Genomic DNA, 21,859 nt, shown 5'->3' with positions numbered 1-21,859 from the left:
AATCTGTCAAGCTGCTCGCTTGAAAACAGATGCAGGGGTCATAAGTCCTACACTCGGCTGAACTGATATGACATCAAGCGCTGAAAAGGGATGAGTTAAGGTTCAAAGCAAAGCCCCAGTTGTTCAACAAGTTAGTGCGTCCTAATATTTGTCCTAAAGTACAGCAACTTGAAGAATAAAATTAAGTATAGCACTCAAGTACTGTAAATATACATTGTTTATGCTCCACCCTTGTGTACGTACATATTGTAGAATAACAAGACTAGAGCAGATGTGTATTGTCTGCCTTACCTGTGTTATTCAGACCAAATAACAGGGGACACGATATGGCAAATGACAGCACCCACACCACAGAGATCATTACTGTGACACGTCTCCTGGAACTGTAGCGAGTGTTGTACAGCATTGGCATCGCAACTGCTGTGTAACTGAGAGAAAGAGACACTTTAATTGTAATATAAACAACAGGAAACCTTACAGGACATCCTAGGAGTTCAACTCAGCTGTATGTGGTATGCTTTTATTATGCCAGCATGAACATTTGATTTACCTTAAAAAGGGACAGGAAGTTGCTTTAAGGTTATCTTAAATCAGATGCCTTTTTTTGATGATGGACTAGAGTCACTACAATGTGGGTTGTGTGTTTTGCTTCGAGCAGGAAAGACCTTATCATGCCTCTCCGGTACATTGGATGACCTTATTAGTGAGGCTTTTGTAATCACCAGGAAATGCATGGCTTTCAGTAGTATCTAATTCATCGACTTCTGTGTAATTTTGTTTGAAAGCCCTTAAACACATGTTGTCAACAAGAAATTACTGTTTGAAATGACATTGGAGTGGCCCTAGCAAATCCTAGGTAATTATTCTTCCATGCATTTGTTGCTATAGATGTTGCAACACACTTGGAATAAACAACAATTTCTTAAACGAAAAAAAAAAAAAACGCTCTGGGATCTGAAATCCTCTCATATTTGTACAAGTCTGGAAAAGTACCCAGGGCTGGCGAGAGGCATGATGATCTGAAAATGTAAGAAGCTTTACTAGTTTCTCTCCCATCAATGTCTCAGTTTTTGGTTTGGAAACAAACTCACCCACATCGAGGTGGTGCAGCTGAGTGTGTTAATGATATGAAACTGAGACAACAGAGAGAAGTAACATGATGCACATGTAGTCCATTTTTATTGCACACACAGCCCTGATTACAAAATCATATGACATGCATACGTACGTTATGTTCACATTTATAACCTCCACTTTTGACTGAGTCTTTGTCCAGGATACATCTTGGTTGTGATTAAATGTTACTGATTACTGATTAATAGTTAATAAAAAAAAAAAATGTCCCCAACAAATTCTTGAATGAATACCCATGCTTCAGATGCATAACCTATGCACTGCATCCACAATTTACAATCCGGATTATGTGCTTTGCATACCGCATCAAGCATTGGTACCTTGAAGTTGTTTTAAATGCACAACTCATAACTCATTTACTTTCTGGAATATTATACCGGGGTGTTTGAAGTTTTTTTTCACACCTCTCTGCCGGCGGTAGTCGTGAGCCAGAGGTAAAACATGTTCCCGAAGCTATCCGTCCCTTTCTTGACAACTCGTTATCTGAATTTGACACAAATATCCACTGGGTCCCAGTGATGAGCTGAAACGATTTTAATAAACAAAGGTTAAATGTCACCTCCTGTGTGAGCTATCTGGTATATTCTCTTTAAATATATTTCAGGAAAGCCTTTAAGGAATTACTTCAAATTTTGAACGCATGTTCACTGGGACTCAAGGATGACCTGAAACACTGAGCTGGTCAAAGGTCAAGGGCTCAGTAACAGCCACACATTCTGAAGGCATATAACTGCAATCTGCAATGTATTTCTGGTTTTACAGTATTTGTGTTTTTCCTGATTAAGTGAAAGCACAATGATTGGTAAGGGAGGGTCTGAATAATCTTAAAAAGAGTGTCTGGTAAAAGAGATGTAGTGCTGTAAAATCAAATTTAACATGCAGATAGTGAAATATTAAAAAAAAAAGTTTTGTTTTTGGCAAATTAGTCTCTTTTACATGATGTGAGAAATGTGAGAAGCAGATCTGTACAGCCATTTTTTGAGGGCTGACAGTACTTCCTAGCTTCCAGCTAGCGAACCTCTTTTGCATTCTGTGATTGCAAAAATTCAGAAACAAATATTTTTCATGAGCATCACACAAAAATCTGTTGATGACCACTCCCAATTTGCCTGACATTGGTGAATGAGAAGATATTTTAATGGAGAAAGAAACAAACCTTTTATGTATAAATTGTGATGCTGCCTGGGGCTTCTGAATTGATCAAAGGAAACATTTTCTTTTTGTGACTCTTCTCTGGACTTTCACAATTTAGAGTCATTTAGGTGGACCCTGAAATTAATCCAAGCTTGGAAGTGAGTCCTGATGCTGTCACAGTCCTTTAGTCAGTGATTAGTATGCACAAGACGACAGCAGGCTTACACATATAAACATAATATCTAAATGCAAATTTTGATGCTGTTCATATCTGAATGAACAGCATGAATACAGTGTAATATTAATTTTAAATATGCACAAATGATGATGTACAATGAGATTGTTATTACATTTGTATTCTCATTCAACCACTGAATAAGTGTTGCAGCTGTGGGACCATGGAGAAGAGCTGTTTTGCATATGGACTTAAAATTGATCTCCAGTCAAGCGGGAAAACACGTAAGAATTTGACAAAATACGAAATTGAGAAATGCTGGAATGCTCCAGACTTAGTCACAGGTGCACACACACACACACACACACACACACACACACACACACACACACACACACACACACATATACGCAGGCACGCACGCACAGTTCCACAATCAGTACACTAACAATAGCAGTTGTCAGGGTTACATAATTACATGCTTCAGTTTCTTATTTACCTACACACACTTTAGATCAGCAAAGGTCTCCTCACACAGCATGTGGTCACGCAACCGTATTTCTAATGATAGTCATATTTTGTCAGCGTTGCTGTCAGCTGCTGAATTACAACCGTTTTTAATATGCTCTTTGGTTTCTGCTTTAACATCCAATGTATTACTACATTATTTCTTGCATTCATACTTGCTGTTCCTTCACTGACATTGATTTAAGATTTTGTGTCATATTAAAATGCAACTTGTCTTTTCCGTAATAATGTGTCTTATTGGGTGACAGTCATGGGATGTTGGAGGACATTTTCTTTATGTCTATGGATGAAGCCTGGGTCTGATTTATGTCAAGGGGTTAATGGAGTCTGGTCTTCCTCTCATGGAAATGGATGTTAAAGTCTTCCAACATCAAGACTCACTTGGAAAATCCATATTTAGGCATGTATTCATCTATCATGCCCACTGTGGTGGATGTTTTGTCTCGTATAAATTGGGGAAAAAATTATATAAAACCAATTGCTATCACTTTTTATATGATTAATGTATTTTTGGAGATCCTTGATTGTGCTTGTAGGATATTTTGAAAATAAAACTGGACAAGAATTAGCACTGATTCTTGGAATCAATATTTTAGGGTATCGATATTTTCTTCTTTTTACAGAATTGACATTACAAAATCGATATACAAAATCTCCCAGTTTGATATATTGTTCTTGATTTTACCAACTAAATGTTAAATATTCCCTGATCTAATATCCAACTTTGGGATTACGGGTTATGTTTAATATTCCCAATATTTTGCTGAGTAGAAATTCAGATTTCCATGATTTTTAATAAATCTTCTCTCAGGAGTGCTTAAATATTCTGATATTCTTTAACATCCCTAATGGGAGATAACACAATGTACTGTCTTCCACATTTATCTTTTATTGTAAAAACACATTATTTGCAATTTTTAAAAAATATTTACCCTTTTTACCATAATATTATATCATTGACAATTATTATTTCTATATTGTTGCTAATGATACTCCTCTCAAAGGCATGCATTTCAATTAGGAAATGCATAAGATATAATTGTAATTGCTTTATTGATTGATTGTTTATCATGGATAAACATGCATATCTGACAATTACAGTCCCAGTTTCTTTAATTATTGTTTCATTGTGCAGGAGTCCATGACTTTGTCAGCTTTTATTCTCCATATTAGTGAGAATCATCTTTTATAAACTGATCTGACACCTAGTAATTAGAACTAGTATAATTTCTATACACATACACATGAAATAGAGGTGTTGTGTATGGTGTGAAACTCATTTCTGGAAAAAGTTATTTAGTCTTTAAATAGAGGTGTGGGCTTTGATGGTCATGCTTTTAAGGGGGTTGTCTTTCTCTTGTGTTATTCAGCTAAAGATTTCCTTTGCAATCCTGTCAAGCATGACAAGCACTGCTAAACAATCTGTGCAGTGGCAAACTCACCGATCAATGCTGATGGCGCAGAGATTGAGGATGCTGGCTGTACACATCATCACATCCAGAGTGACAAAGATGTCACAGTGGATCTTGCTAAAGCGCCATTCTCCCACGACCTGGAAGATAAAATAGCAGCAAGTGTCAGTTTGCAGCAACAGAACAAATCCAGTCCACTGGTTTTGAAAACACAGTACCTCAGCAGAATGTGTTTTGCATTCTGCAACAAGAAGTAATCCTGACAATTGTGCCACTATGTGTTGTAAACCTTTGAGAGGCTGTCTCAGCTGCAGATACTGCAGCTGTAATTCCAAGCCCATTATGTAATTATACTAATTTTAAAGCTGACACGTAGGGTAAACTGGCAGAATATCTGTTCTGACATAATGACTAAATAAATAACTGATGGATGGATTATTGTAAAACAACATAGTAATTTCTCTGCATGCCTCTCCTGGTCTCTGTACTCACACGGCCAAAGCCTATGACGCCACCCACATGATGTAGTGGTGGTGGTGGGGGGGTGAGGGGGGCGACGGCACTCTCCTACCTCTCTGGCTGTTTAATCTTTGTCCTCAGGCCATGTCTTCATAAAATTAAAAGCCAGTTTAAAGAGCCATATGTCGTTGCTGTTGTCTACAACACTAACGATGATTGCAGAATGATCCGACAGCCTAATGAGTGCCCCTCTTCCTTTTTCTCCTCTTTTGCATTTTTACAACCTTTTACTTCCTGACATTTGTAATCTCTGTATTCATTTTCATTTTCCCCCTCGCTGCTATCTTCCGCTTTCTGTCTCCAACTTACTTCAGAAGGCTCACAAGAGATGAAAAGCATTCTCATGGTTAAAACACAGCTTACATTAGTCTGGTGATGCATTCAGTGGATGTAAAAATGCTTCTTCTTTTTTTTTACAGCAATACATCTTTGGCAATTAAATCAAAACTGAGGTATGTTAAATGTTAGGCTGTGAGATATAAACATTTGTCTTTTCTGTTTTGTCCCACCAACTTAATTCATGACCTCAGGCTGTGAATGGGTATAAAGCGTATCATAATTCAAAATGTATCAGCATTCTCAAATAATTTGCAGTGCGAAGGTGTTGGGAAAGGCTGTAATGTGGAGGCTGGGGAGCTGAGAACAAGGTTAGAGAAAGCAATTTCATATGACTGTTAAAATCAAAATGAAATGAAACTAAGACTCTCAGCTCATTCATTTCACACTTGGCATTCAGAAAAACAACAATATTTTAACAATGCAGGTCATTCCGTAGAATGGAAAAGTTTTCAAGTGAAAAAGTGCAGCGGGAAGAACAGAAGGAACATGAGATCTGTGTATACTAGACTTCAGTGTTACAATTAAAAATGACAAATTTCAGTGCCCTCTGCATTGCATACTGATGGACCAGCGAGGGAATAATTATGTTTTGACTTAATTCTTCATTTAAATCTTGTGCAGTAAACCATGATCCCCAATCTAATAAATATTTCACCTTATATTAGATGTGAACCCTCATTAAATGAACTGTGTACCTGGCAGGATGAATTTCAAATGTCACTTATTTAACTGGGACATTTAAAATTTTACCATAATAAATATATATATATATATATATATATATATATATATATATATATATATATATATATATATATATATTTTATGACTCATAAATCTATATTTTTACCTGACTGTTATTGGGCTTTAATATGTTCTGGTAAGCTGATTCATTAAATTTTTCCTGCTCTCAGCTGAAAATGCTCGTTTAAAAAAAAAGTAATGAAAACTTGCAAAACTCTACCAAAGCCTGAGACTGGCAGACTTTGACAAGTAAAGCAATGTGCATTTCCTTTTTCCTATTTCTACTTTCTCTATATACTTTTTGAACTGCTGAACTTTATTACTTTCTCTTTTTCTTCTGTTACGAAGATGTCAGTGTCTAAACCCACGTCTTTGTTCCCCTTTTTTCACTTATTCTAAATTATAAAACTCCAACAAGTTGTATTATCTTCTAGGGAAGAAGAAAACTTGAATCTATGAAGCTCCAGCATGTAAAGGTACCAAATGCAAGCCAGGGTGCACATGGGGTGACATCCTGAGAAGGACTGCTTTCACTCCCATTGAATATGAACTCTGGCTACCCTGTCGATGAGCCTGGGCTTGACTGTTAGCCGTTGCACTCAGTTAGCATCTTTGGTACCCTGAACCTGGGTTCAAGATCAGGGTGGGTTACTACACTCTGTCATTGCGACAGATCCTGTGAAAAATATCCTGCTTGATATGTCTGCTTACATATTTGCATGACTAGATTATTATAAAAAATTTTTAAAGAACCTTAACATGAAAATAATAAAAATGTTTTACAGTATGAACAACTTCTATTCTTGGAAATGTCATTGTTGACTCAATAATGACGGTTTTTTGTTTTTTTCTGAAAAATATTTAACCGTAACCCAGAAACCTATGTTATATATTCAACAAAACATAGGTAATGTAATTTCCATAAGTACAAATTGTGGTCATTAAAGCTAATGTAGCCCATGGCCACTTACTGAATGCAATTTTACTGTAGTTTATGCCGATACATTGGGAGGAATAGAGTTTGTTGCAACATTGTTGGTAATAATTAACTTAAGTTCATCATTCTGACAGAAAGGGCGGAGCAGAGTAGAGAGAACATAAACTAATTACTCGAAAGTAAAAAGCCGAGCTAAAGCTCAACTGTTGGGAATTCCTAATCTCCAAATCCTCTTTACAAATTCAAATCTAGACACTCTCATAACTTGTCTGCTTTTGCGTAAGTTTGATTTGTTAAAATGTGTATATTAATCAGTACACTCAGGCAATTAGACATATCAAACATTCAATTTATAATTCCCCGTTTTGAAGGGTTCAAACTGTTCAAATCTGACAAATACTGTCTACTGACAGAAATCTGATGGGCATCCCACTCCAAACGCATGCCGGGTAATCCACTTAGACTAACAGCCATTTCAGTTCTAACATTGTTATTAGGGAAGAAAACATTCTTTAAATTGTTATTTTTCTCAATAAAATGTTGGCAACATAAATATGGATGGAAAAGGACTTCATTTATGAAAATGTCCTAGTGCACAAATTTGCTCTTACAAAGTTTCAAACACTTTAATTTAGTTGTACAACTGTAACCCTAATGGCTGTTGTTACTCCTCCTTTCATATCAAAATCTTGGGTGATTACAGGTTACAGAGGTTAAAAATAGTAAGATCTGTAATTTAAAATGTTTTTGATAATACTTAAAAAAAAATCAATGAGCATGTGTAATAAACTGCATTCAGTGTTCTCTTTTCATAGTCCAACTGATCCCACTCTCCTCAATTAGTAACCAAAAAACAACCAAAAAACAATGAATGCAACTTCACTAAGTGTTTTAGAGTCAAAGGCTGCAGTCAAAATTTTATGCAGTGGGAATTTCAGTCTGGTTCATCAGAGCCCAGTCAGTGTTGTCCATTATCAACACACACCTGAACAATTCACACCACTTTACACCATCAGCATTCAATCTTTCAGCTAGGATATCAAAATCAATATTTATGTGAAAATGTTTTATGCCACAATTTGCACCTTTGATATGCCATGGATTGAAATTCTATCCTTTTCAAAACAGCTTTGATGCTGCCTCCATCTGTCTAGACAACAGCCCGTGTCAATAGCAGGTAAATAATGATAATAAGACAGAATGAAGGTCACATACCTCATGATTTAACAAACACAAGCACAAGTGAATAGTAATGAAATCCCAATATTAAAATTCTAAGAAATGACTTTTACTGAATGATACCTTTCCGCTCACAGTGTGGCTGTATGTGCAAACATCAACAAAGACCCTGACATATGGATTTATACGCTGTTATCTGATCGGAGAAATAATCATCATGATTCACTGGGAGACGCTGGAGGATTAGTGCCCTTGTAGTCTTAGATTGCCTTTCTCATCATAAGGCAGCGTGACCTAAGGCCTGATGGTTAGAAATAACCTCCTCACCATGAAGACACACAGAAAAGAGGAGCAGAAACAGAGTGATAGTGAGATCTTTTTCTGGAAAGGAACCCACATCCTGCTTGCTATTGATTTCTTAGATTGCAGATAATTTTATTCAGTTTTAGGTTGCACTGGTTAGCAGGCATGTGCATTATCTCACAAAGCAGAGAAAAGGAAATAAGAGTAGGGAGAATTATTCATAAACATCTGACCTCTGACTGGAAAGAGTGGCCTGACATTTTATTATCAGTGCTGCTACATTACATGACTTTACCTGAACTGATATTTACAATGCTGATGTGAACACTTCCACAGTCACCCTTTTTTCACCTTAAGCCTTTAACCTACTGATAACTGTGGGCATGAAGCCCCTTTCACCATTCTTGTATTGGTGCCAGAATTCATATCCATGTTCTTGTCATTATTTCACATTCTTAACCTTTTAAGCAGAACAGATTTCTGTCTTGTAAATCTATCATTTTCACAAAAATATAATGTGAGACACTTAAAGATCATTAACCTTAATGATTGCAAGTATACAGTGCTAATTGAGGGCCTGAAAATAACTTCTTTAAAATCATGAACCCAATCGGCATTTTATTTCTCATGCTATTCTACTGACCAAAAAATGGAAGACAAGAAATTAGATGTGCACCCATGCATGGACCTCTGTCAAGGTCTGTGTAATGTTTCCTGGGAAATTAATTAAAATGTCCACAGACAGGAATCATGACATTTTTCATATTTCTATGAAAATGAACATATCATGACCAAATGTGGATTGACTTTTCTTATAATTGAGAGCAGCTGCAATGTCTTCATGCACAGGGTAAACGGGTTATTGCCCGATGAGCTGTCAGCTATCAGGAATTCATGGATGGCGGAGGTTGCCTCCACCATAGTACATTAATTCTTGATAACAGACACATCGAAGGTCATTATCCTGCTTATACCATGGTCACTTACCAAAGAAAAAACAGAAACTCCATTCATTAATATTTTGTGTGTTTCACAATCCAAGTCAAACATTTTCCTTCCAAGCCATGATTCCTTATCTGACACTGAGGCTGCATGGCTCAGAGGTAGAGGGTCTAGCAACCGAAGGGTTACTTCAATCCTCACTTCCCCTGGCGACCATGACAAAGTATCCTTGAGCAAACTACTGAACCCCTAATTGCTCCTGATGGATCTGTGGCGGACTGGCGACCCATCCAGGGTGAACCCCACCTCTCCCCAATGTCAGCTGGGATAGGCTCCAGCACCCCACACGACCCTGATGGTTTGACTACTTGGTTTGCTGATTATCTATGGCCCAAGGCCATAGATACAAGCTAGCTTCTAAGAGGAAAAAAAAAATAGTCCACTCAGAGAGCCACCGTTAAGCTAGTGAGGTTCAAAGTAAATAACATGTCACAGGATTCACAAACCACAAGTCTGAGAGTACAGTTTGTTTGCCAACGCTTTTCCTTGCTAACCAAACATGTCGGTGTCCCCCGAATTAATATCTAGATTTTCAAACAAATGACTCAGTGGGAAATCAGTCTTATTTGAGACTGAGTAACGTTGGGCGCTTCCTGTATTCCCTGCAGAGATTGGGTGGAGCTCTAAAGAGAAGCTGCTGGTCAGACAGAGATGCTGTGCCAGCTGCCTCTGAGGAATGCAGCCCGCCCTGAAAATACAGTATATTTTCAAATTTTTAAGCTGTCTTTAACTGGATAAAGTAACCAAATAGAGGCTATATTCTCACTTGAAAAATGTCAAAACTTACAAAACATATTTAAATACATTACATTTACAGCATAAGGCAAAAATTGAAGGAATTTATTTTGGTTCAATATCTCTACACAGAAACAATTTCTGACACCTTCTCCCTCTTTGGATGCAATGTCACCCACTCCACCATCTGATTAAATTTCCTATTTTTAAATATTAACATAAACTGTGGTGATCTTATCTGTTGAAGACATTATGCGTTTCACCCTTGACTCATGCTCCACACCTCTACCAAGATTCATGAAGGTATAGCTTTTGTATAATCTTGCAAATAGACCGACAACAGAACAAAACCTCCTCACATGCACATTAGGGAGACCCTGTCTGTTGCATAGGAAATGTTAGCTAATGTATGTATCTCTCAGGAGGCATACATGCATGAGTGTCTATATGTCTTTGCCATCCTACCTCCAAGTAGACAACCCAGGGCATCACCAGCGTGGCCACCAAAAGGTCAGCAACAGCCAGGCTAACGATCAGGTAGTTGGTGGTGGTCTGTAGAGCCTTTTCTCTTGACACAGCCATGCACACCAGTACGTTGCCGAAGACGATAACAAAGATGAGCAGCGTAAGCAGCATGGCATAGTAGTTGTAAGCATGTTTCTGCCCTTTATCTGTTTCGTTGAAACCCCATGTTCCATTGTCATAGAAACTGTCATTGTAGGCATATTGGGTAAAGACATCCATTAGCTGTGAGTGATGAAGGACAGCAACAGGCCCTGGAAACACAACGAAAACAACATTTAGACTTCCACTCCTGAAGACCTCATTCCAGCCAGTGAGACAATAGCTCGAACAACTATGGTGTCTTAAATTAACTTAAAGGAGGAAATTGAAACTTTCTCTTAGACTGCTAAATATTCAGATCAGTGTTGGTGGTAGTGCTGGTATGTGGTCTCGTGTATAAAATTGAATATCATTTACACTACCTAACAATGATATAAAAAAATTGCCTTTCAATCAAATCCTTCTCATTAACAATACTTTTCTTTTTCATCTTTTTTGCAAGAAAGAGGGTTGAGTATCCTGTGCTGTTTCTACTTGAACAAACACACTTTTTGTATTTCAATTCTCTACAATGCATATTTGTCCTTCAACAAATTTGCACAGAGATGCATTCCTTGGATTATAATCACCACCAACCGAAGACGAATGGAATATTGTGGCTTGTATCCTGTGTGTCAAGCAAATGCTTGCGATTACTTAAATGAAAATCTGGATACATCTAATGAAATTTCGCTTCATGGCACCACTATTCACAACAAAAAATATGGAATATAAATATGTGTACTCCAGGTACTCCATATAAATGGAACGGAATTTTCCAATCAGTTAGTGCATCCATCATCTTCTTTGTGAAAACAAACAAATGACAGGTTTTAGGGTTAAACTGTGTCAGAATTGACGAGGCAAGTGAAACTGTCCTCCCTTGATATATGGATTGCCATGATTTAGAAAAACAAATTTAGTCATGCGGTGCTGGTAAATGCTTCTTTATATTTTGTTTTCTGTTTAATCTCAGCTTTTCAAATTTCATGGTACCTTAGTAGTACCTGGTAATGACAATGACAAAAAATAGACAGGCACATCTTATTGCAATGTTTGTCATCCCCATTTCCACTCCCGCCCTGTTTCTCTCATGTGTGCCTACACACACACACACACACACACACACACACACACACACACACACACACACACACACACACACACACACATACACACACACACCATAATTGCCTCTCCGGCAGCTGTTACTGCTTACTGGAATATACTTCATATCCCAATGGACATAGCTCATTTTATATATACGGCTAAATTATTTTCGGTTTCTGTTTTTTTTTTTCTTGTAAAAGTGTAACTCCCTGCAGTTGTTGGGCCAGACTGTATCTGTTTTTTTTCTGACTCTTTTCTACTTTAACATTAAAAATGCAACCATTTTCCAGCCATTTTCATGTTGTCTGACCCATATTTCCGCTCACAAACATACAAACCTGTCGGTTTACTTACTAATAAAACTACATTAGTAAATAAGAAACCTGATACTACCTGGATTTTGTTTCTCTGAACTAACTGTGAATGTACCTATCTGGAAAGGTGCAAATTTTGATACGCAACGTGGAGCAGAAAATATTCAATGTTGCAGTTCACGACCAAAGACAATTTTATTTTTTTGCTGTTAAAGGCCATAGATGACTTTGATCAGTATATTTAGTGCCTCATACAAAAAAGGTCAAAACATGGACAGATAAACAAAGGAACAAATCGTGTCTGCATTGCCAGGACAAAATTTCAACAAACCGTTAATCCTGAAATGAGAAAAAGGAATAATCCTAGCCAGTTCCAGAAAGAGAGGAAATTTTCCAACACTATTAGACTGTGAAACAAACCTGGTCAAGAACAGCTTATCTTAAATAAAAATAGTTTCAAGGAGGGGAAGCTCTCATTGAGTGTCTGTGTCCCACAACGTTCTCTGATAGGCAACCACACACACAGTCCCTCCCCACACATACACAAAGCTGAGAAGCGCCGCTCCCCTCGGCCGCCTCCGTCATCACTCAGAAGATAGACGCTTTTCCTCGTTCTCGTGTGTAGACACAACTTCTTCGCAGAAGATTCACGTCTCTCAATGCTGTTTGTTCACTGTTTATGATTTATTCCTCCACCAACCTGCTTTTTTGGAAAAGAAGAAATAAGCAGTGTGCTGCAGGTAATCGGACCTGGGTGCGTAGAAACGGCTGAATGAAGCTTGCCTTTTTCTTTTTCTTTTGCTCATTCAGACCGCGTGTCAGGTTAAGTACTAGACCGGGCGCTTTTATTACAAAAGCAGTGAGCACTGCACCATCCTCAGATCCAAAGTCACTGTATAGTCACATAAACAAAACCCAACCATCATCAGGTATGAAATAAATGACACTCTCCCTTTTTTTTCTGTCCAAGAAACAATGAGTAATAAAGGACAATGAGTAATACAGAGTGTAACTTGTCTGACAGCAACACTGAACCAGCAATCAGTATCAAGTCAGTGGCAGGAGAAACTCAATCCAAGGCTCTTCTGTGAAAAGTTCATCTATAATAATTTTCTTAAAAAAACATCGAAAGCTTAATCTGAGACTTTTTGCAATAATTTCAACTAAATAATAAATGTAGCAATTTCTGATGAATCCCTTTAATTTCTGAAAACCAATTCGGCAAACAATAAACTGTCACTGTTAAGCCACACCTACGTCTGGTTGAAGCCAAAACCATTTCCAGGTTAAGCCCTGCCACTCCGAGTATGGATACAGACACAACATACAGATCATTTTGGCGGTTGTACAGATACGGATACAGATAATGGTGTATTCGCTTGTTCCCAGTTTCCTGTGCCTATACATCACCTCAGCCCAGGGTAACACCTGAGAAGGTCTGTGATATGATTGTGGCTTGTGTTGTTCTTCATGATAGTGGCAAAATTACCCTACAAACAGAAGTCCCTAATGAACAGCCAGTCCACCCCGAGGGAATCCAGGATGGGAGAACAGTCAGAGATATGATGTGCCAGAATGACTTTACAGATCAAGCCACCACCAAGAGCAGGCAAATAAAGAAAAAATGATTCATATTTTATTTTATTTGGCATCTTTATTTTCCTACAAAGGCAATAGTTAGTTGTTGTTTTTTTAATCTAGTTCCAATTATTATTAGCGCACCTACTTGACATTTTCTTGATTCATTTCACACAACTCCTTTAGTGGTGACCTGTAATACATAAGGATGACATTAAAATCATACAGTTCTACATGAATTCTACAATGAACCTCAGGCATTTACAATCTCATTGTGTACAACTGTCCTGTGAAATTTGATAGACCTTCCTGCTCAGCCATTTTCTGTTAAAGAGGATAAGAATGTCCATTCAATGGTGGTTCAAGGCTACATTTCAGGTTCTGTATAGCACACAAGAATGCTAAGAAGCGTGAATGGGGAGATACTATCCATAGCATAAATTATCATGATGTTACCTCTTTAGGCCTCTGGATCCTTCTCTGTGGCAGCAGACAATGTATCTTCATAATCCTGTGAAGATGAGCATTATGTTTCAATATTACTTTTTCTAAAAAAAAAAAAAGTTTATACTCGCTTTATGGACACACGAGAATGCAGACCCTCTTTTGTCAGCTGTTGCCATGGTGAATCATAGTATCGGGGCTCTGTTTAGTTGTGGTTTATGCGATTAACTCAGTGTTAACTTACTCATAGCACAATAGCACAAACTCAAAGAAGCCGTTCTAGAATCAGAAACTAAGAAGTTTCCCACCTGAGGGTTCAGGCTCAGAGTTTCTTAATCCTACTTTTTGAAATGGGTCCCAGTTGTCTAATCTGAAGGGAAAGGGGCTGAAAAGCCATGCTGAGGATGTTGCTTTTCTGCTTACAGATAAGCTAATGTGTGCTAGCTAACAATGGCAATTGCGCAAGTTAGAAACCTTAGCCTATTTTAGGTTTCATGTTGTTATTGTTAGTATGTTGACAAGATTACGAAATGTATCATGACAAGATAGGCCGCATGGATTGTCTGTCTTTTTACTTCTATTCCAATTCTGACCCTATGTGGTTTGTTAATGTCAAGCTGGCAACCAGTAGAATAGATTAGTGTCAGCAGAAGTGTCAGCAAAGACACCTACTGGCCGGGAGGTGTAAATGTTGTCCATTTTACCTTTTAACTCATTAGTTCATGCTACAGCTCGGAACTGCTAAAACTATTGATTTAACAGTAAAACACACAAAAGTGATGTGATTTCAGCTCTATTCAGAGTTAAGATAATTGATCAGAAAGATTTGAGAGCTATAGTGTGTACATGCTTATCAAGTCTATGTGGCGCAGGCAGCTTCAACATCAGTGGGGACGTTTCCAGCTAAAGTAGAGTGAATTAATGTGACACACCATGAATACTGATTGAGGCACCGTTTGTCAAGGTGCTTATCTTTTGAACCCATCCCGAAATATAAATTTTTTCTGACAGTATGCTGAATTATTTTTGAAATTCTGGGTGCCAAAAATTCAGACCAGGACTCCAGAATTTCCTTTGAAAGCCTGAAATGTGAAACCGTTTTTTTTTGTTTTCTTTTACAGACAGTGATTCATGATGTCATTATGCACCAACATCCTATCATTTGTTCCCTTAAGAGCCAGAAATCCATGCAGTCAGCACCCTACAGATTTTCATCACCACCTGTGGCTTTATATAGAGCAAACAGTTAAGCTGCAATGCAGATTTTACATCAGCATGTTGTTACATTCTTTTGACTTGTAAGTGCCCTTTCAAGTCTCTTATATGCTCAAAGTGGTTTTTGTCCTGAGGCTACTGCAATTCTATCATCAGGACACGTTTCATTTCAGAAGGAGACTGTCTCAGTAAGCAATTTGTATATTTATAATAAGGGCAACAACATACTGCATCTGAAAGTCACCGCACTGTTGTGATTATTTTCATTTTTATAGAGGTTGGCAAACTAATTCAAGTCTTGACTTTGAATTTGGAGCCTTGTTACGACTAAGTAAAGCTTAACAGAGGTAACAGAACAATTTCACAGTGTTTTTTTTTATGCTTTATATGTTTGTACAGAACAATTGCATGGGATAGTCAGCTAATTTAATATGAGAAGTTGCCAGAAGAGGGCAGAGGAAAGCTTCAGTGTAGGGAGACGACTAAAAAATAGAGAGAGAGAGAGAGAGAGAGAGACAGAGACAGAGACAGACAGAGAGAGAAAGAGACAGAGAGAGAGAGAGAGAGAGAGAGAGAGAGAGAGAGAGAGAGAGAGAGAGAGAGAGAGCTCCTGTTAGGATGTGTAAGCATTGCTCTGCTCTGGGGCACCAGTCTATGTGTGTACCCTGCAGCTGCCCTGTGCTGTCTAATCTTATCTATTTGCCCGTTCCACTTCCTACTTACAGTATGTGAGGCTGAGACTGCTGGCCTGATAGCTGGTGTTCCCTTAAAAACAATAACCTGCTCTCCCACTGCTGCCTTTAAAAAATACATATCTTCCGTACCTGGTGCTGACAAAAAAAAATACGACTCCGGTTCAATTCATGAATCAATACTTCATCCATTCATTCACACAGCAAACTCAAAAGCAATGTCACAGACAAATTTCCAATAAAAATTAGAATTTAGGAAATTGTGTTTGTATGAAAGGTTCAGTCACCAAAAACAGATGTCTGGAGTGGATGCTAGCAGAATACAAACATAGCGCCACAATAACAATTTCACTAATATTGTTTGTGAGTATTTGGAAAAGGTAGGTGTGCTCATGAACTCCCCCACCCTCAACGCATAAATGCAAAGGCAGCAAACAACTGGAGGGAGCAGCTGTTCCTCTGACAGAGGTATAATCCATAACTGGCCTCCTACCCACTAGCCCTGCCAGTTCTGTTTTATGAGGACATCAGGAAAAGCCAGGAATTGAGCACAGGTGTATGAATAAGCTCTGCAGGTGTAAAAGATTATTTATCTGTTTGGGCAATTGGAAATTATCAAAAAATTATAGCAGATAATTAATGTAACTCATAAAAAAAAATTCCTCGGAGTCAACACAGGGAAAATGGTAGCACATCATTAGGTTATCTCATTATCAGTCTTGCACCAGTCCCTATTTAGAACTGAAATTAATAACTACAAAATAACTGAACAACATTTGAAGGTTTTATGAGTTCTGTAAAGAGGAGCTTTTCATGTTCACCCTTGTGCAAAATTATACACCAGCAAATGTGTTTTCAAATGCACAAATGAGCTAACTAAATACTTTACTCAACGATTAATGAGGAGTGTGGGTGTTGTGTGTGAAGATGTGTAAGTGTGTATGTATGAATGTGCTAGAAAGAATATTTGTTCTGCTACTGTAGGTGGACACGCACAGGCATTTATATGTAATGGTCGACCGATCGATCGGCCGGCCGATTAAATCGGCCGATGTTTGCTATTTTTTAGTAAATCGGCATCAGCCGATTATTTCATTTGGTCGCGCCGATTTTCAGTCAGGCACATCTGCGGGCAGCTATTTACGACCCGGCGCAGCGCTGTTCATTCAGAACCAGAGGGCCAACAGGTAAGGCTTCAGTTCTTATATTCCAATGTACTAAAGTCATATATTTGCTCTCATTATAAGTTGTAATCTGTTGCTTCATTTAGCGAAAGTAAAAACAAATAGCATTTTCTGCTCAAAATGAAACGTTGCTAGCTCATAGCTGTCAAGTCTCCCGTTTTGGCCGGGAAACTACCGTATTTCACCCCTCTTTCCCGCCCTCCTCCCGTATTAGTATTTTCCCGTAAATCTCCCGTATTATTAAAAATAAATACATTCTAGTGCCTCTCCAAACTGAATTCCGTCACTAGCCTCGCGAGAATTACCACCAGCAGTAGCCAGGGAGGAGTATCAAGTCCGCGGTCCGTGTAATGAACAGAAACATTGCCTCGGTCGCTGCCCGCCCCCTCATTATAATGAATAAAGCCCCCCCCCCCCCCCCCCCCCAAACAACGCGCATTATAAGAAGTAGCGGGCCGTGCGCCGCGCGTCCCCCCCGTCGGCATCAGAAAATTTCCCTTATTTTCTCGACCAAAACTTGACTTTAACGCGTTAATTTGTTTGATTAAAAAGAAAGCATGAAAACGCTTTACTTTGGTTTTTATTTCGTTTCGTCTTTCCGAGTAATGTCACTGTGTAACAGCGAGGCAGCAAGGGTCTCTCTCTCTCTCTCTCTCTCTCTCTCAATCACTCACTCACACACACACACACACACACACACACACACACACACACACACACAAGTGTTGTGCGTCCTCTTATTAGTATGATATTTTAGCATGCCAATTAAGGACAATAGGATAGCATATCGGCCCTAAAAATCGGCCCAAAAAATTGGCAGCTCATATCGGCCATCGGCTGACTCTGACTTCAAAATATCGGTATCGCCATCAGCTTTAGAAAAACCCATATCGGTCGACCTCTAATTATATGTTGCACCCTTGAACAGGCAGGAGTTGGTCTTCTATTTGGCAACTTTATTGCATCTGTTTTTAGAGGTCCTTTTCAGGAAGCATTAGGAGCTCATTGAACCACATACATAAATGTCAACAAAAGTATCGCTTAGCAACCACATACGCACAAAAACTGAACACAGATTGATGACGTATCGTCACTTTTGAAGACTGCTGTTAACTCCTGGATAAAAGTGCAATGATACAAAAGCAGTACAATAAAGTAGTACAGATAAACAAATAATGAAATTAATATCTACTGTCTTGTATGTTTTATGCAACATATGGCCATGAACGCACATTGTGAGACACAAATAAAAATTGGAGAAGTGTGTAGTTATGTGTAAGGATTTTTTGCTTGATCTGTGTGGGCTAATAGAACCAGATCAGGAGTGAAGCTCGTTGGTTTGCAGACAAAGACTCTGAATTGTGTAAAACATAAATACATATAAAAAAAGATCAAAACAATAAAGTTCAGCTGTATGTTGATTTTACATAAGATAGAAGTCTTATTCCTTGGATGATTACACAGCATATTTGATCTTTTTGCTGGTAAAACCATCTTTTAGCTGGTTAGAAAGAGTGTATAGTTCTGACAGACAGACAGACAGACGGACAAACTTGGCCATGCTTGTCCAGGGCAAGCTGGATGCTTACTTTTGGCCTCCCTATTACCTATAACTCACCAGTTAGCAGTGGATTTCTGCTACAGCTGCTGGTGCTACTTGTTTAGTACACTAGTTAGCAAGGCAGGCTCTTGTGTTGCTGCCATGCAGAGAAGAAGTCAGTGCAGGAGATGAGATGATGTACACAACCAGAGCTTTGGTGATGGTCACTAGTGTGGAAGAAGCCATTGAGCCTTCACCCTCTAAGAGCTGTCACTAATGGGTATATATGTTGGTCACATGACTAAACCCAATTGTTTCAGCTCTTACAGGGTGAAGCCTTTATGAAACGGAACAAAGAGCAAAGCAGCTTTATTGATCATTTGATGTTAAGGGTCATTGGATACAGTTGCGGTAGCTGAGGTCACAGGAAGCAATTTGACAAAAGTGTTAATGTGGATGATTATGGGAAATTGAGTCTCAGGTTTTCCCTCTTTAGACATGGATACCATATGACTTCAATATTTAAATTTTTTGACATTTGAAGCAAGGCAGCCACCCATGAGCTGCACTGGATTATTTATTGTGCTTATAAAATGGCGCATTGTTCTCATCCAACCTGTACTGCTTATTCTGTGTTTGTAACAAACTCTGCAGAATGGTGAATGAAATATTAATCACATTCTTACTACCAGAAAGATGCACAAAAGTGTTCTTGTAGTACATAGTGCATTATTTTATTTATAAGCCCTTTTTTCGAGAAGCTTTTCAGAAATAAATTATCAAAATAACCCAGCATTGCATGGAACAAAATGAATTAGCCTTTCAACAATGAATTTGAAATGAAGAAAAATAAATACGAATGGGACAAAGAGTGCATGGAATCCATGAGTTCTTGAGTTATCCAGAAAATACTTGAAAAAGTACTATTTAAAAGTGGACAATCTTGGCCCTTCTGTGGGTGAGGACAATTTTAATGAGGTAGTCAGTAGCTATGCTAATGAAAATGACATCAAGCGAGTGCATCACTAATCACAGTGATAAGCTTGGGGAAAACTTCCAAATGGCTTCTATCACACTTGGACTCAGCAGTTTCTATTGTGATCAATGAGTGAGATTATAAGTGAAAAAATGAATTATTAAATAGGGATGTTGGCCCAACTGGACCACTGCCGAGTCTAGTGTCACTTTGTCCGTGTTCATGGCACAGAACCAGCAATTAAAAAACAGAAATGTCAAGGATCACAACAAAAACTGTTTAAGTTGAGCTAATATTGGATGATTCAGTCATTTAGAAGGTCAGGGCACATCATACAAATACAGTGTTTAGAGAGAAAAGTCCCTGCTAGTTTGTATAATATACTCTATGGAATACCTTAATAAGGTAGGAAACCAAACCTGGCACAAAGCCAGAGATAACAAACTTGAGCCTTTATAAGACCAGGTGAGGAATTGTCTTATTATATGCCAGTGCAGTGAAGTGAAGTAAACTGCTGCACGCAATTACTAGAGAATCAAACCTGGTTTTGAGTGTGTGAGTATCACACATAGTTCTACCATCGAAGCAACTGGTTCATATATATATATTGCAATTTTAAATAGAAGTAAAATCTTACGGATGCACTGACTTGCTGGCCAGGGACCAGAATTGGACAGTTTTCAGCATGCCCGTTCTGACCGGTAATTTGCCAGTCAGTGTCACTTGTTTCCTGATTCCTCAGCATTCACTTGCCACGGCGCGCAGCTTGCCGCGAATTGCAGCTTGTCTGTTTTTGATGACACCACGTCAATCTGCACGGAGCAGATTAAACCAGACAGGAGCACCATGTGCAGGCTACCGATCACAAAAACAGACATGAGAGGACACAATATATTAAAAACATTCTCTATATTCACGTGATAGAAACACATAAATCAAGAGACAAGGACCAAATAGCAGCATTTGAGCGAGTTATTGGTGTCGTGAAGAGAATTGTTTAAGTAAGAATAGATCCAGTAACCTAGTGCAATTTGGAGGAAACTGTAATAGTCATATTTTTTGTAGATATCAAAAGAAAATTTTTCATTGAAGAAAGGTTGATTTTTATGTTTTTTTTAATATATATATTCTTTCAAGTATAGTTCTTGGATACAAAATCATAATTAGCAATACTCTGGAAGAGCAGGTCCCACTAACAAAAACATGGGAAATCAGAATGGCCAGGAAAAATGCAATCCGTGCATTTCTATTTGTTGTTTCTACCTGCTTAGGAAATAGAACAGAATTACAGGCGCACTGATTGTGGAATTCTGGGCTGATAGTTGTTGTTTTTTTTTTTACCATAGTTAAAAATAATACTGACAGGGGGTCCTACCGTAAGCATGGCGCAAGCTCGCGCTCCATCAAGCGTAGGCACCATTGCTAGTTTCAAGGCAGCGACAATGACATCTTTGCGCCAAGCGCCCTCAGCATTTAAGTAACAAATGAATTTGCGCTATGCCTGACAAATGTTTTTTTTTTTTTGAATCTCTTGCAGGTTAATAAAAAAAAAAAATCATCATAAAAATATTTGGTTGAATGTATGTTATGTTGTCATATGACCAAAATTCAGTGTGCACTGTTGTGCCTGCTGGGATAGCTTAACATCTTAAAAGTCTTTTCACATCAACACATCACATTAGCCAACGCAGCCTGTGATGCCATGCTGATATGTTGATAGTATTATACAGAGCAAACGTCAGCCAGTGATGACTCATGGCTGATATACCTGTGCGTCCTTAATTAGAATCATTAATCAACTGGAATAAGAAGGAATTTAAAAAATTACCGAACGTCATTATTTTGGACTGATCTTTGTCAAACAAATGTGCAAACAATAGAGGAATTAAAAGATTCAATAAGTGCATTTTTGAAAAAAGCTTTAAAATTTGTTTTGAGGATTTCTAGCTTTTACGAGTCATAAATGCGTTTCTTTGATTTTGTCGTGTCTATTGGGGGCACCAGTGACCCAACCACTGTCAGTGCTGTTGAAATTCTCCAGGCTTTTATCCTGTGAGCTCAG

The 21,859-nt window shown here is 38.2% G+C and overlaps 1 protein-coding gene across 3 annotated transcripts in view; it reads right to left on the bottom strand.

The window, feature by feature from the left end:
* The window catches only part of LOC147254545 (D(2)-like dopamine receptor), a 46,340-nt gene that overhangs the window by 8,243 nt on the left and 16,238 nt on the right, over nucleotides 1-21,859 (bottom strand). For 2 of the 3 annotated variants that reach the window (XM_086216196.1, XM_086216194.1), the window contains exons 1-5: nucleotides 14,203-14,226; nucleotides 13,895-13,939; nucleotides 10,607-10,917; nucleotides 4,414-4,523; nucleotides 292-428 (exon numbers count right to left, since the gene is read on the bottom strand). In XM_086216196.1, the coding sequence (XP_086072322.1) occupies nucleotides 292-428; nucleotides 4,414-4,523; nucleotides 10,607-10,917; nucleotides 13,895-13,901 (565 nt within the window). In that variant the 5' untranslated portion in view covers nucleotides 13,902-13,939; nucleotides 14,203-14,226. Of the gene's footprint in view, nucleotides 1-291; nucleotides 429-4,413; nucleotides 4,524-10,606; nucleotides 10,918-13,894; nucleotides 13,940-14,202; nucleotides 14,258-21,859 lie in introns of those variants that run through there. The other variant, XM_086216195.1, reaches the window with a different exon arrangement.

Source organism: Aulostomus chinensis, chromosome 10, assembly GCF_037954235.1.
Source record: "Aulostomus chinensis isolate RoL2024-O1b breed Wild chromosome 10, RoL_Achi_v1.0, whole genome shotgun sequence".
NCBI classification, from domain to species: domain Eukaryota; kingdom Metazoa; phylum Chordata; class Actinopteri; order Syngnathiformes; family Aulostomidae; genus Aulostomus; species Aulostomus chinensis.
Note: the sequence above shows the minus strand (reverse complement) of the source record. Positions and strands in the feature narration are given on the sequence as shown.